Consider the following 17667-nt stretch of genomic DNA (forward strand, 5'->3'; position numbering starts at 1 on the left):
AGACAAATAAAGTTGGAAACTAATTGGAATCAAATAATAGCATTATTATACATTCATGTAAATGTGATCTTTACATGAAATGAAAGCAATCAAAGCATCACATAACAGCGAAACAAAAACTTGAAACTGCTAAAAACCAGACTCTATTTGATCCTCATCAAACAATTAAGAAGAAACAAGTTTGATCATAGCTTGTGCATGAATAGCTGGCAGATTAGACTGGCAAAAGCTTTGCCAAAACTCCTGCTTCTCTTCTTCACCTTCTGTCATTGCTCCATAGAGTGAGACCACAATTCCTCTAGCTGCTTCTCTTGCCTCAGGGAGCTTGTCATTTAACAGCTTCGACGCCACCTGAATCAAAGCAGCTAAGCCATACTCCTCCATGCTTTTCAGATCCTAAGGAGTATTTCATACAAAGTTAGCTATACAAAATGCCAAGTTATAAAGTGCATTCAAGAATGGTAAAGTTGTTGCTCTGTCATGTACCATGTTTGAGATGCAGTTGGAGATTGAAATCGCAGCCTTTGCTCTGACTCGGAGGTTCATGTGCCTGACGTATGAACTGAGCTTATGGAGGAGAGAGAGAGGAGCCATGGACTTTGTCATTGCCAATAGTGCCTTGTCTGCTTCTTCACACACAAATTTCTTGTCCTGTGAAGCTTTTAGCAGTAGCTGCAACAACTGGGGAAGGAGAGAAAGAGAGAGGGAGATAGTTTAGTCATAGGATTTTAAGGTTAAAGGAATTAAATTCAAGGGACGATTTTGTACCAATTGGCTAAAAGCATCAGAAGCAGATTCAAGTAGGGTTTCACCAAAAGCATTGAAGACATCAGAAGCAGCCATGATTGAAGTCTTGCACAGTGCACTTCTTGGATTCTTGATTGCTTTCACCATCACTAGCACCACTTTTTCACTGATTTCACCACACAATTCATCAAACCACACAATCTAGAAAGAGACAGAGAGGGGAGAGAGAGGGACATACAGAATTGGCTGCAAAAGAGCAGAGTGATAGAGCGCGAATCGCCTAACATCATTCAGTGATTCACACACCTTCAACCAATCCTTTGACTCCAACCCTCCAACCAAACCCTAACAAGAGAGTTTCAAAAATTCAATCACAGCCAGGATTCATCGAAATGAAGATTCTGATTTTGCAGGAAATTACCTGAATTTTGGAATTAGGGTCTTCAAAGGGCTTGAGATTTTCAGAGGAAATGTAATCGATGGATAAATCCGTCGACAGGGGCACCGGCACGGGTACTTGATTTTCATCGTTGACGACATGATCGGGCTGCTGCTTGCCCTTCTGGTCTGAGATTGCGATCTTCGCTGCCTTTCTAGGCCTCTCGGCAGCGATTGGCAGCGCATTATCAAGAGACCTCAGTGCCATTGTTTCTGAAAAGAATTCTTCGAGAAGAGATTTTGAAATTAGAGAGAGAGAGAGAGAGAGGGGAGATTTAGAAAGAGATTTTGAAGGAATAGGGATTGGATGAATACTGATAGAAGATGGATGAAATTGGAGGTGAAAATGCTTTGATGAATATAAAGGGGAGTGAAATGATTCGAGCAACGGTCATTTGTGAATTTGAATTTTTGGCTTTCGAAACGGTCATTTCTAGAATGCGCGCTTCTCTGCGGTGCCGTTTGCTCCAGTTGAGTATTTTAACACTGAAGTCGCACTATCAAAATAAGATTGCATGTTAGCTATATTTTGGCAAATTCAAATTTGGATGTCATCAATTGTAGTAATATTGGAAACTATAAATTGGATAAAATAGTAGTAGTAAAATTTTAGGGTGGGATTTAGTGAACTATTAAAATGGTTCATGGCTTTATTGTTTGCATCTTTATGTCCCTAGACTTTAAAATCTTCTTAATTTTTTTGAACTATTTTCAAATAAAATACCCCATGCTATAGAGGGCATTTGTGTCTAATCACCTTGTTTACTAAAATAGAAGTATTAGACATAAGTATATTTATGAATTACATGCTTAGCACATAAAATATATATAAACCACATTAATTTTCTTCATTTTAAATAGTATAAATGGTTGATAAGTAGTATAAATCTTCAATTGATTCCAAGCTAGTTCTTCGAAATAAAATGCTTATTAATGACTACATGTTAAAAGTAGTAAGTGTTAGAGGACCTTGCGAAGATCATAATGAGGATCGAGCTAAGGTCGCATGTAATGTGAGAGTGCATGAACTGGTGGAGGCTGGAGACCACGTGAAGTCGATTGGAGCATGAGAGATTGCCAAGATAGTACGTGCACCAGCTTGCAATGATGAGAAATTTGTTGGTGATTCAACAGACAAAGAGCAGGACCACAAAGGTACGTGGAGGGACGTGTTGATGAATGAGATAGTGAAGAAGATTGTTTAGCCCTTTTTATTGTTATTAAGTTCTGTAATCAAGCTTGCTTACTTAATCTGGTACATATATTAGCAATGGATTCTAGATCCTTTAACTGAGTACTTTAACTGAGTACTATAAATTCTTGATGTTAGGCAATTTGTTATTTAATGAATTAAAAAGTGAAATTTCACTAGGCTACTTCTAGCATCCTTTAGCTTTGCTTTCTCATTCATGAATTCCCATATAAGCTTTCAATAACTATTTTGATTTATTAAGGCTAATAATTGTTAGCTCCTTCGAAATTCTATTGTTTCATGCTAGTCCAGAGGTGAATGAGTCATAGAGCAAGAATTATGGACTAATTCATGAAGACGCCAAAAGTTAGAGCCTTTTCCTGCAAATTCCAAATTTTCCTTTCCCCCATAGCTTTCTCTTTCATCTACTCTGCAAAAATCTGCAAATCAATTCGGAATCGCATGCATCCTCGTTGTTCCAAATCATCCTCTGAATTTGCATCCGTGCATACACAAATCACAATCCATCGTGTGCATATGCTATGGAGCCCCCGCCACCTCAATTATTGCCACCGCAACCGCAGCATTTCTCCGTCAGGCGATACAACCACCGCAGCCACCGCGGTGAGGGCGGTGGGCCGATGGAGATGACGAAGGAGCATTCCCACTCGGAGAATAGCGAGAGCAGCAGCTCAGGGGAGAGGCGCGGCGGAGGCGAGATGCGCCGCGCTGCGTTGGATTGCAACCTGGCGTCGCTTTGTGATCACATCCAATTGGAAGGGTTTAACAACGGCGTTTTCTCCGACGTCGTTTTGAAAGCCATGGGATCCACCTATCACCTCCATCGCCTCATACTCTCCCGGAGTTCTTACTTTCGGTACGTCTTCGTTCCAGAATTGTGTAATCTTTTCAAGTATGCTTCGTTCCGGAGCTGAATTAAGTATTTGATTGAGGTCTGAAATGAAGTTGCAATCACTTAATGTTTAGTTCGGCACTTGATCGTTTAGGAATATGCTCCAGGGGCCTTGGAAAGAAGCCAACGCTCCAGTTTTGACTCTGAATGTGGATGATAGCAATGTAAACGGTGAAGCGATGAAGATAGCTTTGACCTACCTCTATGGTCATTATCCCAAGCTTAATGACAATAACGCGTTTCGTGTTCTAGCTGCTGCTTCTTTTCTTGACCTTCAGGTAACTAATGGCAACTAAATTTGTAAATCTCATCTTTAATCAATACCAATTGCTCTTGCTGATAAAGAGTGATGGGCATTTATAGTTGCCCCTTTCGGTATCTACCTCTTTTTTTTACAACCAAAATTTGCCCTGGTAAATTTTGTGCTTAATTCTCCAAAAATCCTTTTGTGTAGAAGTGTAGCTGGGTGAAATGTGTAACTTTATCTATTAAACATCATACATAAAAATAATTTTTCAGCCACTGATGTCACTTATTACAGGCTGTCATACTGTGAAATTCAGGTCAGCAGATAGGAATGCAAGCATCTACTTGCTCACTTGAATGTATTGACCATGTCATATTTTTGTAAATATGTTGGTCAGGCTGATTTGGGTCGAATAGGTGAACTTGAAGCTGTTATCGCTGGAAATAGCTATGTGATTGTTCTGCCTTCTCATTGTACAGATTTACAGTCAATCTTATTTTTGCAGACATTTTGCTGGCAAATGCTGGCTATCTATTAACTATCTGCTATGCAAGCATTGTTTATGCTTGTTTCCTAGACCTATATTGACAATCGGTTGCTGGCTTTGTTCACTGCATTTACCCTTTTCTATAAAACATTTATGTGCAGGATTTATGCGCCATTTGCACAGACTTCATTATTGCTGAATTGTGGTCTACCAACTTCTTAACTTATCAGGTCTGAATCCTTCTGGTTATGAAAGCATTCAGTCACTTGGATGTAAGCATTTAGAATGGAATCACATTCTTTGTTATGTAGGTCTTTGCCGAGAGCCAAGATTATGGCTTTCATGGGGAACGTGTTAGAAACGCTTGTTGGGGCTACCTTTGTCAAAGTGGTGCTCAGGAATTGAAAGAGGTATGTAGTATGTACCAATCTTCTTACAATGCTGTTAGCTTTAGAGATTTGTTTTCTTTTACCTTCAGAATGGTGGCAGAATATAATAGTTTGCCTGCCTTTTATTTTCTAAGATTCTCCTATCTGTGTCAGGTCCTCCCAAAACTTTCCTCTCAAACATTGCTTGCTTTACTTACCTCAGATGAGTTATGGGTGCCCAATGAAGAGAAACGGTGAGAAGAACTGCAGAAGTATTTTAAAAGTTATTAGGAAAGCTGAATATTTTCTAATTTTCTCAATCTTTCTTTTTTTCCTCCCTAAATTCTGGAAGATTCGAACTGGCACTATACACTCTTCTTGCAAAAGGCACACTTTGCGAAGAACATAATGAGCAGGACAGTGTAGGTTGTGAGGTCATAGACAGTACTGATTCTTCAAGAGTAAACAGAAAATATGTGGGCGATGAAAGCACTAATGATTTGCTGGAAACTGAAAAGGGGCGCAGAAAATCAAAAGCTGAAGTTGAAGGCCTGTACACTGCTCGTAAAATTTTGGTGGAGCTTGCTGACTCCATAGTGGATTCTCATTTTACTGTCGACAACTTTGGTGAAGCCCGAACAACATATGGTGAATCTAATTTGGAGTTAGCTTATGATTGTAGCAGTCAACAACCTTCATCAAGTAATACACTTTATCCAGATGACATTAGTGCTTCATGTTCTTATTCAACTGTTGGACAGAGTAAATCGGCAAGCAGTGATTTGGCTTCAGAAGGGCCTTCAGATGGAGATCCGTGTTACCAATTAAACAGGAGCTGGGCACCAGGAAATCAAATACACTGCATTTCAATGTCTAATGAATGGGAACGATGTAACATGTCACCTTTGACTTGGGGTGGTAGGACTGTGGGCAGAAGAGAGGTAAAACGTTGCCTAAAACGGAATTGTGGGATGAGCAGAGAAGATTATGATTCTTTTGTCAACATGTTTGAAGGTGGCTCTCTTTTATACTGTAACATGTCCTTTGAGACCCTCTTAAATGCAAGAAAACATCTTGAAGAAATGGGCTTCCCTTGCAAAGCTGTGAATGATGGTTTATGGCTACAGGTATATTACTGTTTCTTGCATACACTGTCGTTAAATAAAGTGGATACTCAGTTGTCAATGTGAACTGCCCATACTTTCTGGTGCACTTACTTGCTTATTGCCTAAGCTCATTTCAGCTTATTTGGTTTGGTTATTTGATCTCTTTAAGCTATGTAACGTTCAACTACATTTATTTCATTTTTTATCCCTCTTTCGAAGATGCATTTTTTATCCCACTTTTGGTAATTTTATTTATGTTTCCAGGGTAGTGAATTTTTTAACTTTAAATTTTTTGAATCACTGATTTTTAATTATTGTTTAGACATTGTTTCATTTCCTCTGGAACTACTCTTATGATCATCCGCATTTTATAGATGCTCTTAAGCCAAAGAGTGCAAGAAGTTGGTGCTGATACATGCAAAAATTGCTGCCGCGTGAGTATTGCATGTATGTGCAGACAGCCATTTGGATACTCGACTGGAGTTACTGCACCTGGATACTACATGCAAGATCACGAGCACAATAATCTACCCCCAAATGAAATTGGACATGCCTATGTCAATAGTTCTGCTCAAGGGGAAAGAAACGGCCTCTTTAGGCCGGTTCGTGTACATGACAGGGGCCCGATTGATGGACTGGCAGGCATTGGCCGAGGAACTACATTTGCGCCTGTAGCTACTTGGCCACCAACTCGTTATGTCTTTTCCCGTGTTCCATTTGGTATTGGCAACCGAAACAGTCACCAAGCTCCTGCCAACGATGGACCAGATAATAGGCCTGACATCAATGCGGACCTTGCTGGGGATGGGTTAACTGTTTTGGTTGGGCTCAGTATGGGATCGAATGATGCCACTAACGTGCATGAGGTGCAACTAGGAAGAGAATTTGAGACAGATCAGCAGAGCAGGCAGGTGGGATCTTTTGGGCCAACTGGGCTAACTACCAATGGCATTCCCATGCCAATGATAGACTCATCGGGGCATGCTATGGGGGTTGAGTGGGAGAATGCAAATAGTTCTATATCATTGGACCCAAAAACGCCTTTGAATCACTTTCCGCCGCTTCGTTTTGCGTAAGTTGTACCTTGTTCTGTCATATCCATTCTGCTTCGTAAAGAATTTCCTTATCATCATGGTTATACAGTCTAACTGATGCTACAAAAGTCGATGATGGTTGTCAAACTGGTCCTATCAACTTTGTGTCAGTTCATATACTTTCTGGAAATTGAAGCCTTATATTTCTCTTCAAAGTTTCTTCTGGGTGAAGATGAACCTATGCATTACAGTAGAATAAATGTGTTCCGTGTCTGATTTATCTAATTAATGTATAACTTCGTAATATCTTAATGTCCGATAGCTCGTAGTTTATGAGATAGAGTTATTGTATGTTTCTGACCGTTGCCTGCTGGTTTTTCAGGGTCGAATTCCAGGATGTGCATAGACTCTGTGATGGCCAAGTCAAGCACTCCCCTGAAGCATTTTATGCTGGTTCCCTCTGGAAGGTTTGACAACGACATTTTCTCTTAATTCTGTTTAAATTGCTTTATAATTATTAATCAATCGGTAATGTTTGGTTATTTAATTATCTATTAATTTTTATCATTTTGATCTCAAAGGTAAGTGTCCAGGCTTTTAGTGATGAAGATCCACAAGGACGTCGTACACTTGGTATATGCTTAAGCCTTTTGTATCAGACTAAACTGTACTTTGAAGGAATGCCTTTTTCAATGCTGTTCTCTTTTTTTTAATTGTATGTTACTCAGGCTTGTTTCTTCATCGGCGCAAGGCAGAAATCAATGATCCACACAGAAAGGTACTCATAGTCATGTTTGTATGATGCATTTTGGGCTGCAAGAACAACCCTAAAACACATTTTGGTGCTCCGTTACCGGGACCATATCATAGGCTGAAATGTGATTTTAATTATTTTGGAGAACCTTGTGCTGATAAGAACTTAGGCAGCCTCATATCTAAAATGTAATCCCCTTAAATTCTCCGAAATGCCCATAACAAAAATTAACAATGATACGCATGGATAATGGCGTCTTATTGTTCAGATTTTTCATACCACCCTTCCCTTATGTGCTGTTTAGAAAAGATTGACTAAAACACTTTGTTGCCTGCATTCATTTGAGGTCTGAACAATATGTTCTCAGTATCGTACGTATTTCGTGATAAATATATTAATTGCCACTGCTGATCACAATCACGATTTCCTTTTTCTTTTCATTAAGTAATGTAAAATGATGCTATGTTTTACAACACAATTCATACCATATTTTCCGCCTTGTGATCTCAGGTCCATATGTACGTTGATTCTAGGGAAAAGGTTACTGCTAGATATCAGGTGAAGTAACAAGGTGGTTTCAACGATATTGTCCATTAGTTAACTGGCTCGCGGTGTTCACTAGCTGTTTCTCTCTTTTGGACTTTCAGTTGATATGCCCGTCGAAGAGAGAGGTGTTGGTTTTTGGGAGCTATAAACAAACGGGCACGCTTCTGCCAAAAGCTCCAAAGGGATGGGGCTGGCGTACAGCATTGTTATTTGATGAGCTCGGCGATCTACTCCAAAATGGAACCCTACGAGTTGCAGCTGTAGTGCAGCTTATCTGATTCTTCTTAAGGTTATTACTAGCTTCTCATGGCATTGCTTGAACTTTAAACCACTTAAGTGGCATCATAATCTTGAATAATTAAGTTGAGTTGGCCTAGAATTTCCTAGTTGACTTGACTTAGTAGTAAACTCAAAATTAAATTATATAGAAACATATAATATAGGTTTGGAATATTCTTTTAGGGTCTGCTGCATCTCTGGCCATGGTGTAGCTATCAGAGATCAAGGGAGAGATCATGACATATGGTGAGAGAGAACGTGGTGGGAGGGAAATAGAATGAAATAGTGGAATTAGAATATCTAAATAAAATTTCATTCGTTTATGTTGTGAAAGATCCTGCAAGATTAGTGTATATTAATTAATGACATATTTATATAAATTGTGCTCAGCGAGAGAATTAAAAATTTAAAATACCACATGCATGTTTGACCTCGATTAATTAAAAAAACACGAATTAATGCTTCATTGTTTTATTTTGTGTGTCGTTTATTTTGATGCTGAGCTGTCAACAAATGTAGGAAGCTGCACTATATAACATTTAAATGCCATAGTAATTATCTACGAACATGGGAGCATATAATTATCATACCCCAAACTTGTTACATAATCAAGATTTCAACTTCTCCTGATCAAGAAATGTTAGTGTAGGCTGTAAGTTATCTTCATGAAGAAAAGGTGACAGAAAAAAGGTAATTAATTTGCAGTCAAAATAGATTGTAAACTAGTAAACTCGTGGATTCATTACTCTTTTTGCATTGGCTATTACTCTATGAGCATGATAATTTTAAGGATTTTAGTTTCGAAATCTCCATAGCTTCCTAGTTCGAGTATGTTTAGGAGGCTTCCCATGGTTATAGTTTCATTTCAAGTTTCTTGGTTTGAGTCCTGCAGAACTTTAGTAGAGTCTTGCCAACTGTGTGTTTCCCTTCTTTGAAGTATGGCCTTTTCGAAGGCGTTATCTCGTAATCGTATTTTCAGTTCTACTACAGTATTATTTTCTGTATTCGTCTGTTCTCTTTTCCGTCAGTTTGTTGTTCAACTCCTATCATAGTAACAGTTCAATTGTACATGTAGATATAAATCATGGGATGGATTACATCTCTTTCATGTTCCATCTCCACCCTCCAATCCTCCGACAGCTCAAGCTTCGTCTCAACGATACTACAATGGCTCGAATTCATTTTCCTAGCACCATGTCTGCTGAGGATCCGTTTCATGGCCATTGATCTTATTTTCCTGCTATCCCTCCTCGCTCCATGGCTCAAAACATTCCTCGTCTCCGCCCCCACCACCCCTCTCGAAGAGCCTCTTATCTGCCCTCGTACTCATTCAGTAACCACTATTTGGTACAAAGCCACAGTTTCTGTAACAGCCCTCTTGGCTCTAGGCTACACTGCTCTCAGCCTATTGGCACTGAGTCGAGGAGTGGGATCGGAGTGGAATGGACTGGATCTTCTATCCAGTCTCTTTCAAGCAATGACCAATGCAGTGATTCTGTTTATGATCATGGAAATAAGATCTGTGGGTGCGCCATCGTACCCATCCCCTGTCCGAGTGTACTGGAGCTCGAGTTTCTTCCTCGTATGCTTGTCTTCTGCAACAGCTCTTGTTCGTCTAGTGTTGAGTGATGATCAAGATATGCAAGTGGATGACATATTCTTCTTGGTCACCTTCCCTTTTAACACTCTCTTGTTTGTAGTTTCCATCAATGGATCAACTGGGATCACTAGCACTAGTGTTGATGAAGACTTCGTTGCTTGATTTGAGTGGCTAACTCACCAGATTCATTCATTTTCTTGAAGAAAGAGTACAATTAGGGATTAGCAAAGTATTCGAATATTCGATATTAATTCTTAATCAAGTTGAATTTTAAAATTTTCATTGTGTTTAAACTTTTCATAGGGATTTTTTTCGGATTTCTATTTCAATTAGATTAAACTTTTGGCAACTTTTGAATTTTCGGATCAATTACATATTAAAACCAAACGAATCCAAATTCATTTGTTAACAATATATTAGTATAAACTATAATGTTTTTTTGTTGATATTTTTTGTTAAAGAATAAGAAATCCCACCTAGGATAATTATATAACTCTATAATTCTGCACCATTAATGAATCAACATTACGCGTATCTACAAAATTTATACTCCTAATTTTTTTTATCATATCATGCTGATATTAAGCTTAAAATAAAGAAATACTACTAGTCCCAATTAAAAGTTGAGTGTTTTAAGTTTTACCCATTCAGCCATAATCGTTACTGGTCAGAACAATCAAGGTCAATTTACTTACTAGTTGACATTCTTAAAAAGGCATATATTGGATTATGAGTTCAAATTAATATTCCTCCCTCATTGTCAGATAATAATCACTTACAAATTTAGTCTAGAACTACATTTAATCTTATAATAATTACTTTTCGCTCAGGTACAGTACTTTCGTTTATTACTTTACTTTGGGGAAGGGTGATACAGTATAATTTTGGAACCACCGATGGGTTCCAAATTTGGAGTCGCCCCTATCTGTAGTGGGAATGCAACCAATCCCAGATTATCTTCTTTATAAGACGGTGAATTATTTTGTTGAAAATTTAGAATAGGCATGGTCTAAGTTTAAACATCTCTTACCTCCTGAGATAGTTGAACTAATCGCAACAATCATCCCACCAAACTCAACAGAAGGGGAGAGGATGAGGCTTTCTGGGGGCCATCATCAACAGGCAAGTTCTCTGTTAAAACGGCGTATGAGGGTCTGGTGGGTGGTAAGAGAAGTTCTACATCCATGTCGTAGAAGCGAGTTTGGAACTGGTATGGGCCCCAACGAATTAAAACTTTTTTCTAGTTGTTACTAAATAATGGAAATTTGGTTAATGATGAGAGGGTAAAGCGATGCATATCTTTGGACGGGGGCTGTGAATTGTGTGGTCGTCATTTAGAAACTCGAATGCATATGCTCCGTGACTGTGTTGATGCGCAACGCACATGGATTGGACCTCTGCGGGTGGTTGGGGTTGGGTGGTTCTTTGACTATACGCTAAGCTTTGATGATTGGGTGCTTAGTAATGTGAGCTCTATTTAGTGGCGGATTCAATTAAATACAAGGGGGGTACGGTTGTACCCCAAAATTCCCAAAATTGTGAGTAGCCTAGTTGTATTACACTCAACTCGCCTAGTGGTATTACACTCAACACTGAAAGCCTAATGCCCAGGCCGATTCCCCCTAACTGCATTTCTGCTGTTCCATTTACAATTTTGGTGTTCCCTTTACAATGTTGTTTTTTCTATTCTATTTGCATATGTCCATAATTGTTTAACTACATAAATGGACTTGATTTTTCACTTTCGTACATAAGTAGTACCTGATCTTTATTTTATATCGTTTTAGGTACTCAGTGACAAAAATAACCCTAGGTACCAAACATGTAATTTTTTTGTTATGGAGGACATTTTTGGAAATTTCAATTAAATAGTACCAAACATGTGATTTGTTTTTTCTTCATTTTCTTCTTTCTTTTTAGTATTTTATCTTCCTTTCTTCTTTCTTTTTAGTATTTTATACATACATCTAATTGCATTCACAATATAAAACAAGCACAAAACACTTAATTAAATTAATTATTTAAACTAGCTAATCAATTGAATATTTTTAATTAAATTATTTTATACTATTTTAGGATTGAAACACCTAACTAAAAATATTCAATTGTTTATATCATTATGAACACAATTCACAATTTTAAATTTTTATTAAAACTATATTGATTAGTTATTAATTTAATGTAAAATAATAATAATAATACCAGTAATAGTTATTATTGATATAATATTATATTATTCAATATTTAAATAATTATACTGTAATTATTTATTAATTAATACTAGTTTTTAAGTATTATAATAATAATATTATTATAATAATTAAATATAATTATGACTATAATTTAAATTAAGTATATTTGAATGATATTAAAAAAATAAATAAATTATTAATTTATAATATCACAATTATAATATTAATATTGATTAATAATAATAGTATAAAGAGTGAAGAGAATGAGAGAAGATATTATAATATCAGTTTTGGTACTAATTCTGTGTATGCCCAAAATATCCTTAATGACACAAATGGGAAAATGTATTTGTATTTTGTATAGAGGGCATTTTTGGGTAAAAATTGCATTAGGTACAAAAAATGTGATTAATAGGTACCAAAAACGCTATAAAATAAAGATCAGGTATTATTTATGTGCGAAAGTGAAAGATCAGGTACCATTTATGTAGTTCACTCTTATAATTATGCATAAATTTGAAATTATATGCATTTTATTTATTTTAATATATTAAAAACTCTTTCTAAACTAAAATAAATTCTCTATTATTATATATATCTAAGAATCTCCATTTTAAATAATGAAAAGTTTCAAAGTAATTCTTTATCGTACCCCAATTTGAATTTTCTGGATCCGTCACTGGCTCTATTTTAACTATGGGGAGTGGGATTAGGTGGCGCACTATCTTTGGTGCTGGATGTTGGCTCATTTGGAAAAAAGGGGTGGTTTTGTTATGCAGGGGGTGCAGTTGAGTTCAGAGGCTGTTATTCCACATACCGTTACTATGGCTAGAAATATTCATGATGTTGAGTTGGCGGCTTCTGTTGGTGAAGGGGTGACACGAAGTGTAACTTTAGTTGGTTGGATGCCACCTTCACAAGGGGTTCTAAAGTTGAACACGGATGCTTCCCTAGAGCAGATATCTGGTCGTGCCTATGGCGGAGGATTGATTAGAGATGACGCAGGTAACTGGAGACATGGATTTGTGACTAATATCGGGGTTTGTTCTATTTTGCTTGCTGAGATTTGGTGTATTTTTCACGGAGTAGAATTGGCTATAAGTTTGGGCGTGCAAGTTTTGGAAGTAGAGAGCGATAGTTATGTGGTTGTTGCTATGATCTTGGGAAAAATTGAAATTTCTACTAATTGTCGAGCCATAGTGTTGAGAATCCGTAAAATGCTTCAAGATTTTAACTCGGTCATGTTGCGACACGTGCACAGGGAAGGAAACTTTGCTGTTGATTACTTATCACATTATGCTTATTCGGTGAACAATGGTGTCCATGTGCTAGAGTCTCCACCCACAGAACTTAATATTTGGCTTCTACACGATAAGTTATGTGTTTCTTATATTCGTTAGTTTTTTCTCGGGTTTTACCCGCTTTTTTCTACCCAAAAAAAAAGAAAAGAAATATAAAAGAAATATCGAGTTCGACTCGTTGTGTCATAAGTATTCATTTGCTCCAAAAAAAGAAATCAATTGATTCTCTTTCAATCCATTGGACCGTAGTTATGATGATTTACTTTATGGACAAGGTCTATACTTCGCGTTCACTCACATAGGATTTAGAGATAATCAGGCTCAATCTGATTAATTCACCACGTTAAGGATTATAATCCTTCAAAAACATTATTATTAATATTATTATTTAAATACTCGTTAAATTAGATATTGAGTATTCGTTCCATGTCGGGGCTCAATGCTATGTCTGATTCATTTCTCAATTTAAATATAATCTAAAATTTTAAAAATCGTTTAAAGTCATTAGCCTAGATATAAACTGTGTGGCCTTTGAGCATACAAATTTATGTTTTATGTCAACAATTTTATGTTCTAAACAAAACAATACACAAAAGACTTGTCTCTAAACGAAATTAATCATCACGTTTGCAATTCCAAATCTCTATACGCTCTAATTCTTGCAAACCCTAATTCGCCTCAAATCCGCGATAATTTCCTGATCAATTTCATCTCCTGCGTACCCTTCCGCCCAAATTCAAAAGGCTAGTGTTACTGCACATTTCTGAACGTTTCGATGATTCAACATTTGGGGTTTTCACCTGACTAGTTGCTTGGATAATGGGGGCTCTAACCAGCAACAGGAAGGGAGTAGGCGATTACTTCATAAACATTTCATCTCCCACCCCGTTTGACAAATCGTACGGCCACATTTCCAAAAAACCCAAGCTTTCAGCTTGCATGAGTCCAAATACGCCGCAGAATAATCGTGCGGCCGCGGCGTCAGTGGTGAATTCGGTTGCTGCCAGAATTGCCCAGTATCCGGAGAGGAAATTGGGGTTTCCGAGAACAGTTCACGCCCCGGTTAGTCATAGATTTGGAAGTTTATCTTCTGTATTAGCTGCTGGTTCTAGGGATTCCCCAGCTGATAAAATGGGGAGATTTGGTTTTTTCTATCGAAACTACGAAAAAATTAAGGATTCAGCATTGAGATCACTAAGGTACGTGGGTTCGGGGAAGCAGAAGGAAAAGGAGGTGATTAAGATTGATAGCAGCGATGAACTGGATTGTGATCATGTCTCCAAGGATTCTAGCATAGGAAAGGTGGAGATTGTGGATTTCCAACGGAGAAGGTGGAAGGGGGAAGAAGGGGCTGCCGAGAAAGAAGTGAGGTCTTTAGATTCTTATGTGATAACAGATGTTAGCAATGCAGTTGCAAAGGTTGAAAATATGGAGACGAATGGGTTGTCGTTGATGGACCCTGCGGCTGACGATTCGGAGCAGCCATTTTATAAGAAATTGCACAATCAGGCAAACAAAATGGATCATGGGCTCATCAACATTAGTTTACGTATAGATTCACACGAAAAGCAGATTCAAGGGCTGCGGTCATTGCGGACTACAAAGAAAGAAGAGCCTATTGAGAAGGTGGCCTTTGGTTTCTCTGTTCTATCCTTTTTGCAGTTGCATTTTCAGTCGTATGTTTTATTGGGTTGCATTTATTTGTAGGATGTGGCAGAGGAGTGCTTCGTGCCTCTTACCCGTGAGGAAAAGGCTGTGGTTTCTCGCGCTTTGTCTAATTCCCACAGGTTGTTATTCCGCTTCATTTGAACTGGATATCTGTGATCCACTCTTTTATCAGCATCTTATCTATGCTCAACATTTGCAGGAAAAAGATTTTGGTCTCTCATGCGAATTCTGGCATTGATATTTCTGGAGAAATATTACAGTGTTTGAGGCCCCGAGCATGGCTTAATGATGAGGTGATTTTTTCTGTATTTGTTTTGCATGAATTTCGTAAAGTTTGGTTGGAGATGCTGTATCTTCCATTGGGAGGTTGTGATTGAAAATATTATTGTATTGCAGGTTATTAACGTGTATTTTGAGTTGTTGAAAGAAAGGGAAAAGAGGGTACCAGAGAAGTTTCTCAATTGCCATTTCTTTAATACCTTCTTTTACAAGAAGGTATGCTTATTGCTCAGAGATCCATTCTTTAGCACCATGTCCCATTTGTTGAATTATTAGCTTGACATGTCCGATAAACGATATATTTACACTTCAGTACGATACGAAAACACTTACTGCCTCTAACATTCAGAAGTGCACTTCTAAGTCTAATAGTCACTTGGTGCTTTCTCAGCTTATGAGCGGTCATGGTGGCTACAATTTTCAATCAGTTCGGAGATGGACCACACAGAAAAAGCTCGGATATAGTCTTTTAGAGTGTGAAAAAGTATGTTTCTGGGATTTAGATTTCATCATAAGCTTTTCTTTGTGAATGTTTCCACCTATCCCTTTGAATTTGTCCATTCCTGATGATGTTACTTACTTTTTTCTTTAGATTTTTGTGCCTATCCACCAAGAAATCCATTGGTGTTTGGCAGTTGTCAACAAAAAGGATGAAAAGTTTCAGTATCTTGATCCACTCGGAGGTCGTGACAGTCAAGTTCTGAATGCACTGGTATGCTTAATTCCTTGTTAAGCTGATTGGACTTCTTAGTTTCTTTAAATTTTGAGCTACATTATGTATCAATTGTACCAATTCGTAGAACTTTTGTTGGTTCCTGTAGTGTTTTGCTATGGCATGACCCTTTGGAAGTTCTAAATGTAGGCCAAGTATTTTGAGGATGAGGTGAAGGACAAGTGTGGAAAGGATATCAACCTTAACACATGGGAGAAAGAATTTGTCACAGAACTTCCAGAGCAGTTAAATGGGTAACTTGCAAAACATTACAAGTATCTTAGTTTTTGTGCTTGTGAATGTGGAAACTTGAATGTTATATTGATATATAAAGGAACAAGTTGATTCTGTTAATCTGCTGTGCTGAGTTAATGTGAACTGAACTAGCTGTTGAGTTAATCCGTCAAAAATATAGTCCTTCCTTGACCCCATACCTATTAATATGCTTGGATTTCTATTATTCTGTTTTTCCATTATAAATGGTTTTACTATATTTTGCATGGTGTAGTGAGACTGCTATGATATGCTATTGGTCAATTTGCTGTAGAAATGGGGTAAAAGCTTTGCTGTACAAAATTCTGGAACTTTATGATAACAAAAAAATTTATTCCTTTCTTAGTTGATGAATCATGTAAAACTTAATTTTGTTTGTAACTATGATAAATTGCTCCCTAGACAGGTTCGATTGTGGCATGTTCATGATTAAATATGCCGACTTCTATAGCAGGGATATTGGACTCTGCTTTAGCCAGGTAAACATTCCAGTGTAGCTTGTAAAAAAGGCTCTGCATTTGTTTGCTATTCATCTTGTTTGTGTCTCAAAACTGCCTAGTGGTATACGTAGTAGAATTGTTTGCCGTTTGGCAGATTAATATGACACAATTTATCATTAATCCTCTAGTCCTCTGTGCCATGTTCATGCGCATCAAATTGGACTTTCCATGAGATAACACCTTTAAGAAGTAAGCTTATTATGGTTTACCTTTGTTTTAAAAAGTATTCTTCATCAACCATTATAGATATACAATGTAAAATTCATCACATTTCCTTCCTTTGCTTGGCCATTGTGTAGTTCACTTTGATTTTTACGTGGACGTTTACTTGGTTTATTAAAGCATGGTGTCCTCTAAAACTGAACAATTATTAAACCGTTTCTAAGTATAACCTTAATTGATTTATTTTTTGGCAATAGGAAAATATGCCTTATTTTAGAGAGAGGACTGCGAAGGAGCTTTTGAAATTGAGAGCAGACTGATGAACAGAGATCTGACTCTCTTTCATTTTGCCTATACTATACTTTTGCTGGCTCCAACGCAGAAGATCATCGAAAATGTCGAATTATCATATTATAAGATGCTCTTTCCTTAAAGTACAAAGATGGGTTTCACATTGCCGTAATTTATTGCAAGTTTGACTCTGCACTGTAGTTGCTGGAGTTCCCAGCCTCGTTCGTCAAGCTTGCTTGTAAGAATCAGCAAAAGCACCGAAACTGGAGTGCTGAGCGACACAGCTTGATGGCCACCTGGTTGAGTATGAATCAATTATGATTTGACACTTTACATCCTGTAAATGTGTTCATAGTAAGTTTGCAGCTTAGCTATCAGAATTTTGTTAGAATTCTTTTTTAGGGGTATAAAGTGTATGAAATCTTAGTCGGGTTTTCCCCCTTTTGCTCAGGAAGTTTGACTACATATTTGAAGAAAAAATTGATGCTGTTAATGGAGATTTTTCATCTACTATTTGTATGGCTTCTCTTTGAGTTTTGAATGTCGAATTCTATTTCATAATAATACACATTTAATTC

The 17667-nt window shown here is 37.4% G+C and overlaps 3 protein-coding genes across 7 annotated transcripts; 2 read left to right on the plus strand and 1 right to left on the minus strand.

Annotated features, from left to right (window-relative positions):
• Window positions 1-23: 23 nt before the first annotated feature.
• LOC121782870 (TOG array regulator of axonemal microtubules protein 1) lies at window positions 24-1518 on the minus strand. Its single transcript, XM_042180853.1, has 5 exons — window positions 1169-1518; window positions 986-1092; window positions 769-913; window positions 487-681; window positions 24-396 (listed from the first exon to the last, which is right to left on the minus strand). The coding sequence occupies exons 1-5, from the start codon at window positions 1391-1393 to the stop codon at window positions 166-168; spliced, it is 903 nt and encodes a 300-aa protein (XP_042036787.1). The 5' UTR covers window positions 1394-1518; the 3' UTR covers window positions 24-165.
• A 1200-nt stretch (window positions 1519-2718) lies between these two features.
• Window positions 2719-9987, plus strand: LOC121782876. 3 transcript variants are annotated; one of them, XM_042180872.1, is made up of 13 exons: window positions 2719-3254; window positions 3385-3568; window positions 4186-4254; window positions 4336-4434; window positions 4567-4646; window positions 4745-5519; window positions 5873-6570; window positions 6915-6999; window positions 7114-7165; window positions 7261-7310; window positions 7797-7844; window positions 7934-8121; window positions 8295-9162. In XM_042180872.1, exons 1-12 carry the CDS (start codon window positions 2920-2922, stop codon window positions 8108-8110), a joined length of 2652 nt encoding a protein of 883 aa, XP_042036806.1. In that variant the 5' UTR covers window positions 2719-2919; the 3' UTR covers window positions 8111-8121; window positions 8295-9162. The 3 variants fall into 3 exon arrangements, with proteins under 3 accessions (XP_042036806.1, XP_042036798.1, XP_042036814.1); XM_042180864.1 differs by lacking the exon at window positions 8295-9162 and adding an exon at window positions 9187-9987 and having other exon boundaries at window positions 2720-3254; XM_042180880.1 differs by lacking the exon at window positions 8295-9162 and adding an exon at window positions 9187-9987 and having other exon boundaries at window positions 3123-3254; window positions 3365-3568.
• A 3765-nt stretch (window positions 9988-13752) lies between these two features.
• LOC121782904 (putative ubiquitin-like-specific protease 1B) lies at window positions 13753-17602 on the plus strand. Of its 3 annotated transcripts, none has more exons than XM_042180912.1 (9): window positions 13754-14830; window positions 14912-14991; window positions 15072-15165; window positions 15269-15367; window positions 15543-15635; window positions 15744-15863; window positions 16014-16117; window positions 16539-16615; window positions 17056-17602. In XM_042180912.1, exons 1-8 carry the CDS (start codon window positions 14024-14026, stop codon window positions 16567-16569), a joined length of 1428 nt encoding a protein of 475 aa, XP_042036846.1. In that variant the 5' UTR covers window positions 13754-14023; the 3' UTR covers window positions 16570-16615; window positions 17056-17602. The 3 variants fall into 3 exon arrangements, with proteins under 3 accessions (XP_042036854.1, XP_042036846.1, XP_042036837.1); XM_042180903.1 differs by having other exon boundaries at window positions 16543-16615; XM_042180920.1 differs by lacking the exons at window positions 16539-16615; window positions 17056-17602 and having other exon boundaries at window positions 13753-14830; window positions 15973-16114.
• Window positions 17603-17667: the final 65 nt, after the last annotated feature.

This window comes from Salvia splendens, chromosome 2 (assembly GCF_004379255.2).
Source record: "Salvia splendens isolate huo1 chromosome 2, SspV2, whole genome shotgun sequence".
NCBI lineage: Eukaryota > Viridiplantae > Streptophyta > Magnoliopsida > Lamiales > Lamiaceae > Salvia > Salvia splendens.

Coding starts and splice junctions, on each gene's coding strand:
- LOC121782870 (XM_042180853.1), bottom strand. CDS start 1,393: ATGGCACTGAGGTCTCTTGATAATGCGCTGCCAATCGCTGCCGAGAGG. Junction 1,093..1,168: donor ACCCTAATTCCAAAATTCAG/GTAATTTCCTGC, acceptor CTCTCTTGTTAG/GGTTTGGTTGGAGGGTTGGA. Junction 682..768: donor CTGATGCTTTTAGCCAATTG/GTACAAAATCGT, acceptor CTCCTTCCCCAG/TTGTTGCAGCTACTGCTAAA.
- LOC121782876 (XM_042180872.1), top strand. CDS start 2,920: ATGGAGCCCCCGCCACCTCAATTATTGCCACCGCAACCGCAGCATTTC. Junction 4,647..4,744: donor GTGCCCAATGAAGAGAAACG/GTGAGAAGAACT, acceptor AAATTCTGGAAG/ATTCGAACTGGCACTATACA. Junction 7,845..7,933: donor AGGTTACTGCTAGATATCAG/GTGAAGTAACAA, acceptor TTGGACTTTCAG/TTGATATGCCCGTCGAAGAG.
- LOC121782904 (XM_042180903.1), top strand. CDS start 14,024: ATGGGGGCTCTAACCAGCAACAGGAAGGGAGTAGGCGATTACTTCATA. Junction 15,368..15,542: donor ATACCTTCTTTTACAAGAAG/GTATGCTTATTG, acceptor GTGCTTTCTCAG/CTTATGAGCGGTCATGGTGG. Junction 15,636..15,743: donor GTCTTTTAGAGTGTGAAAAA/GTATGTTTCTGG, acceptor TTTTTTCTTTAG/ATTTTTGTGCCTATCCACCA.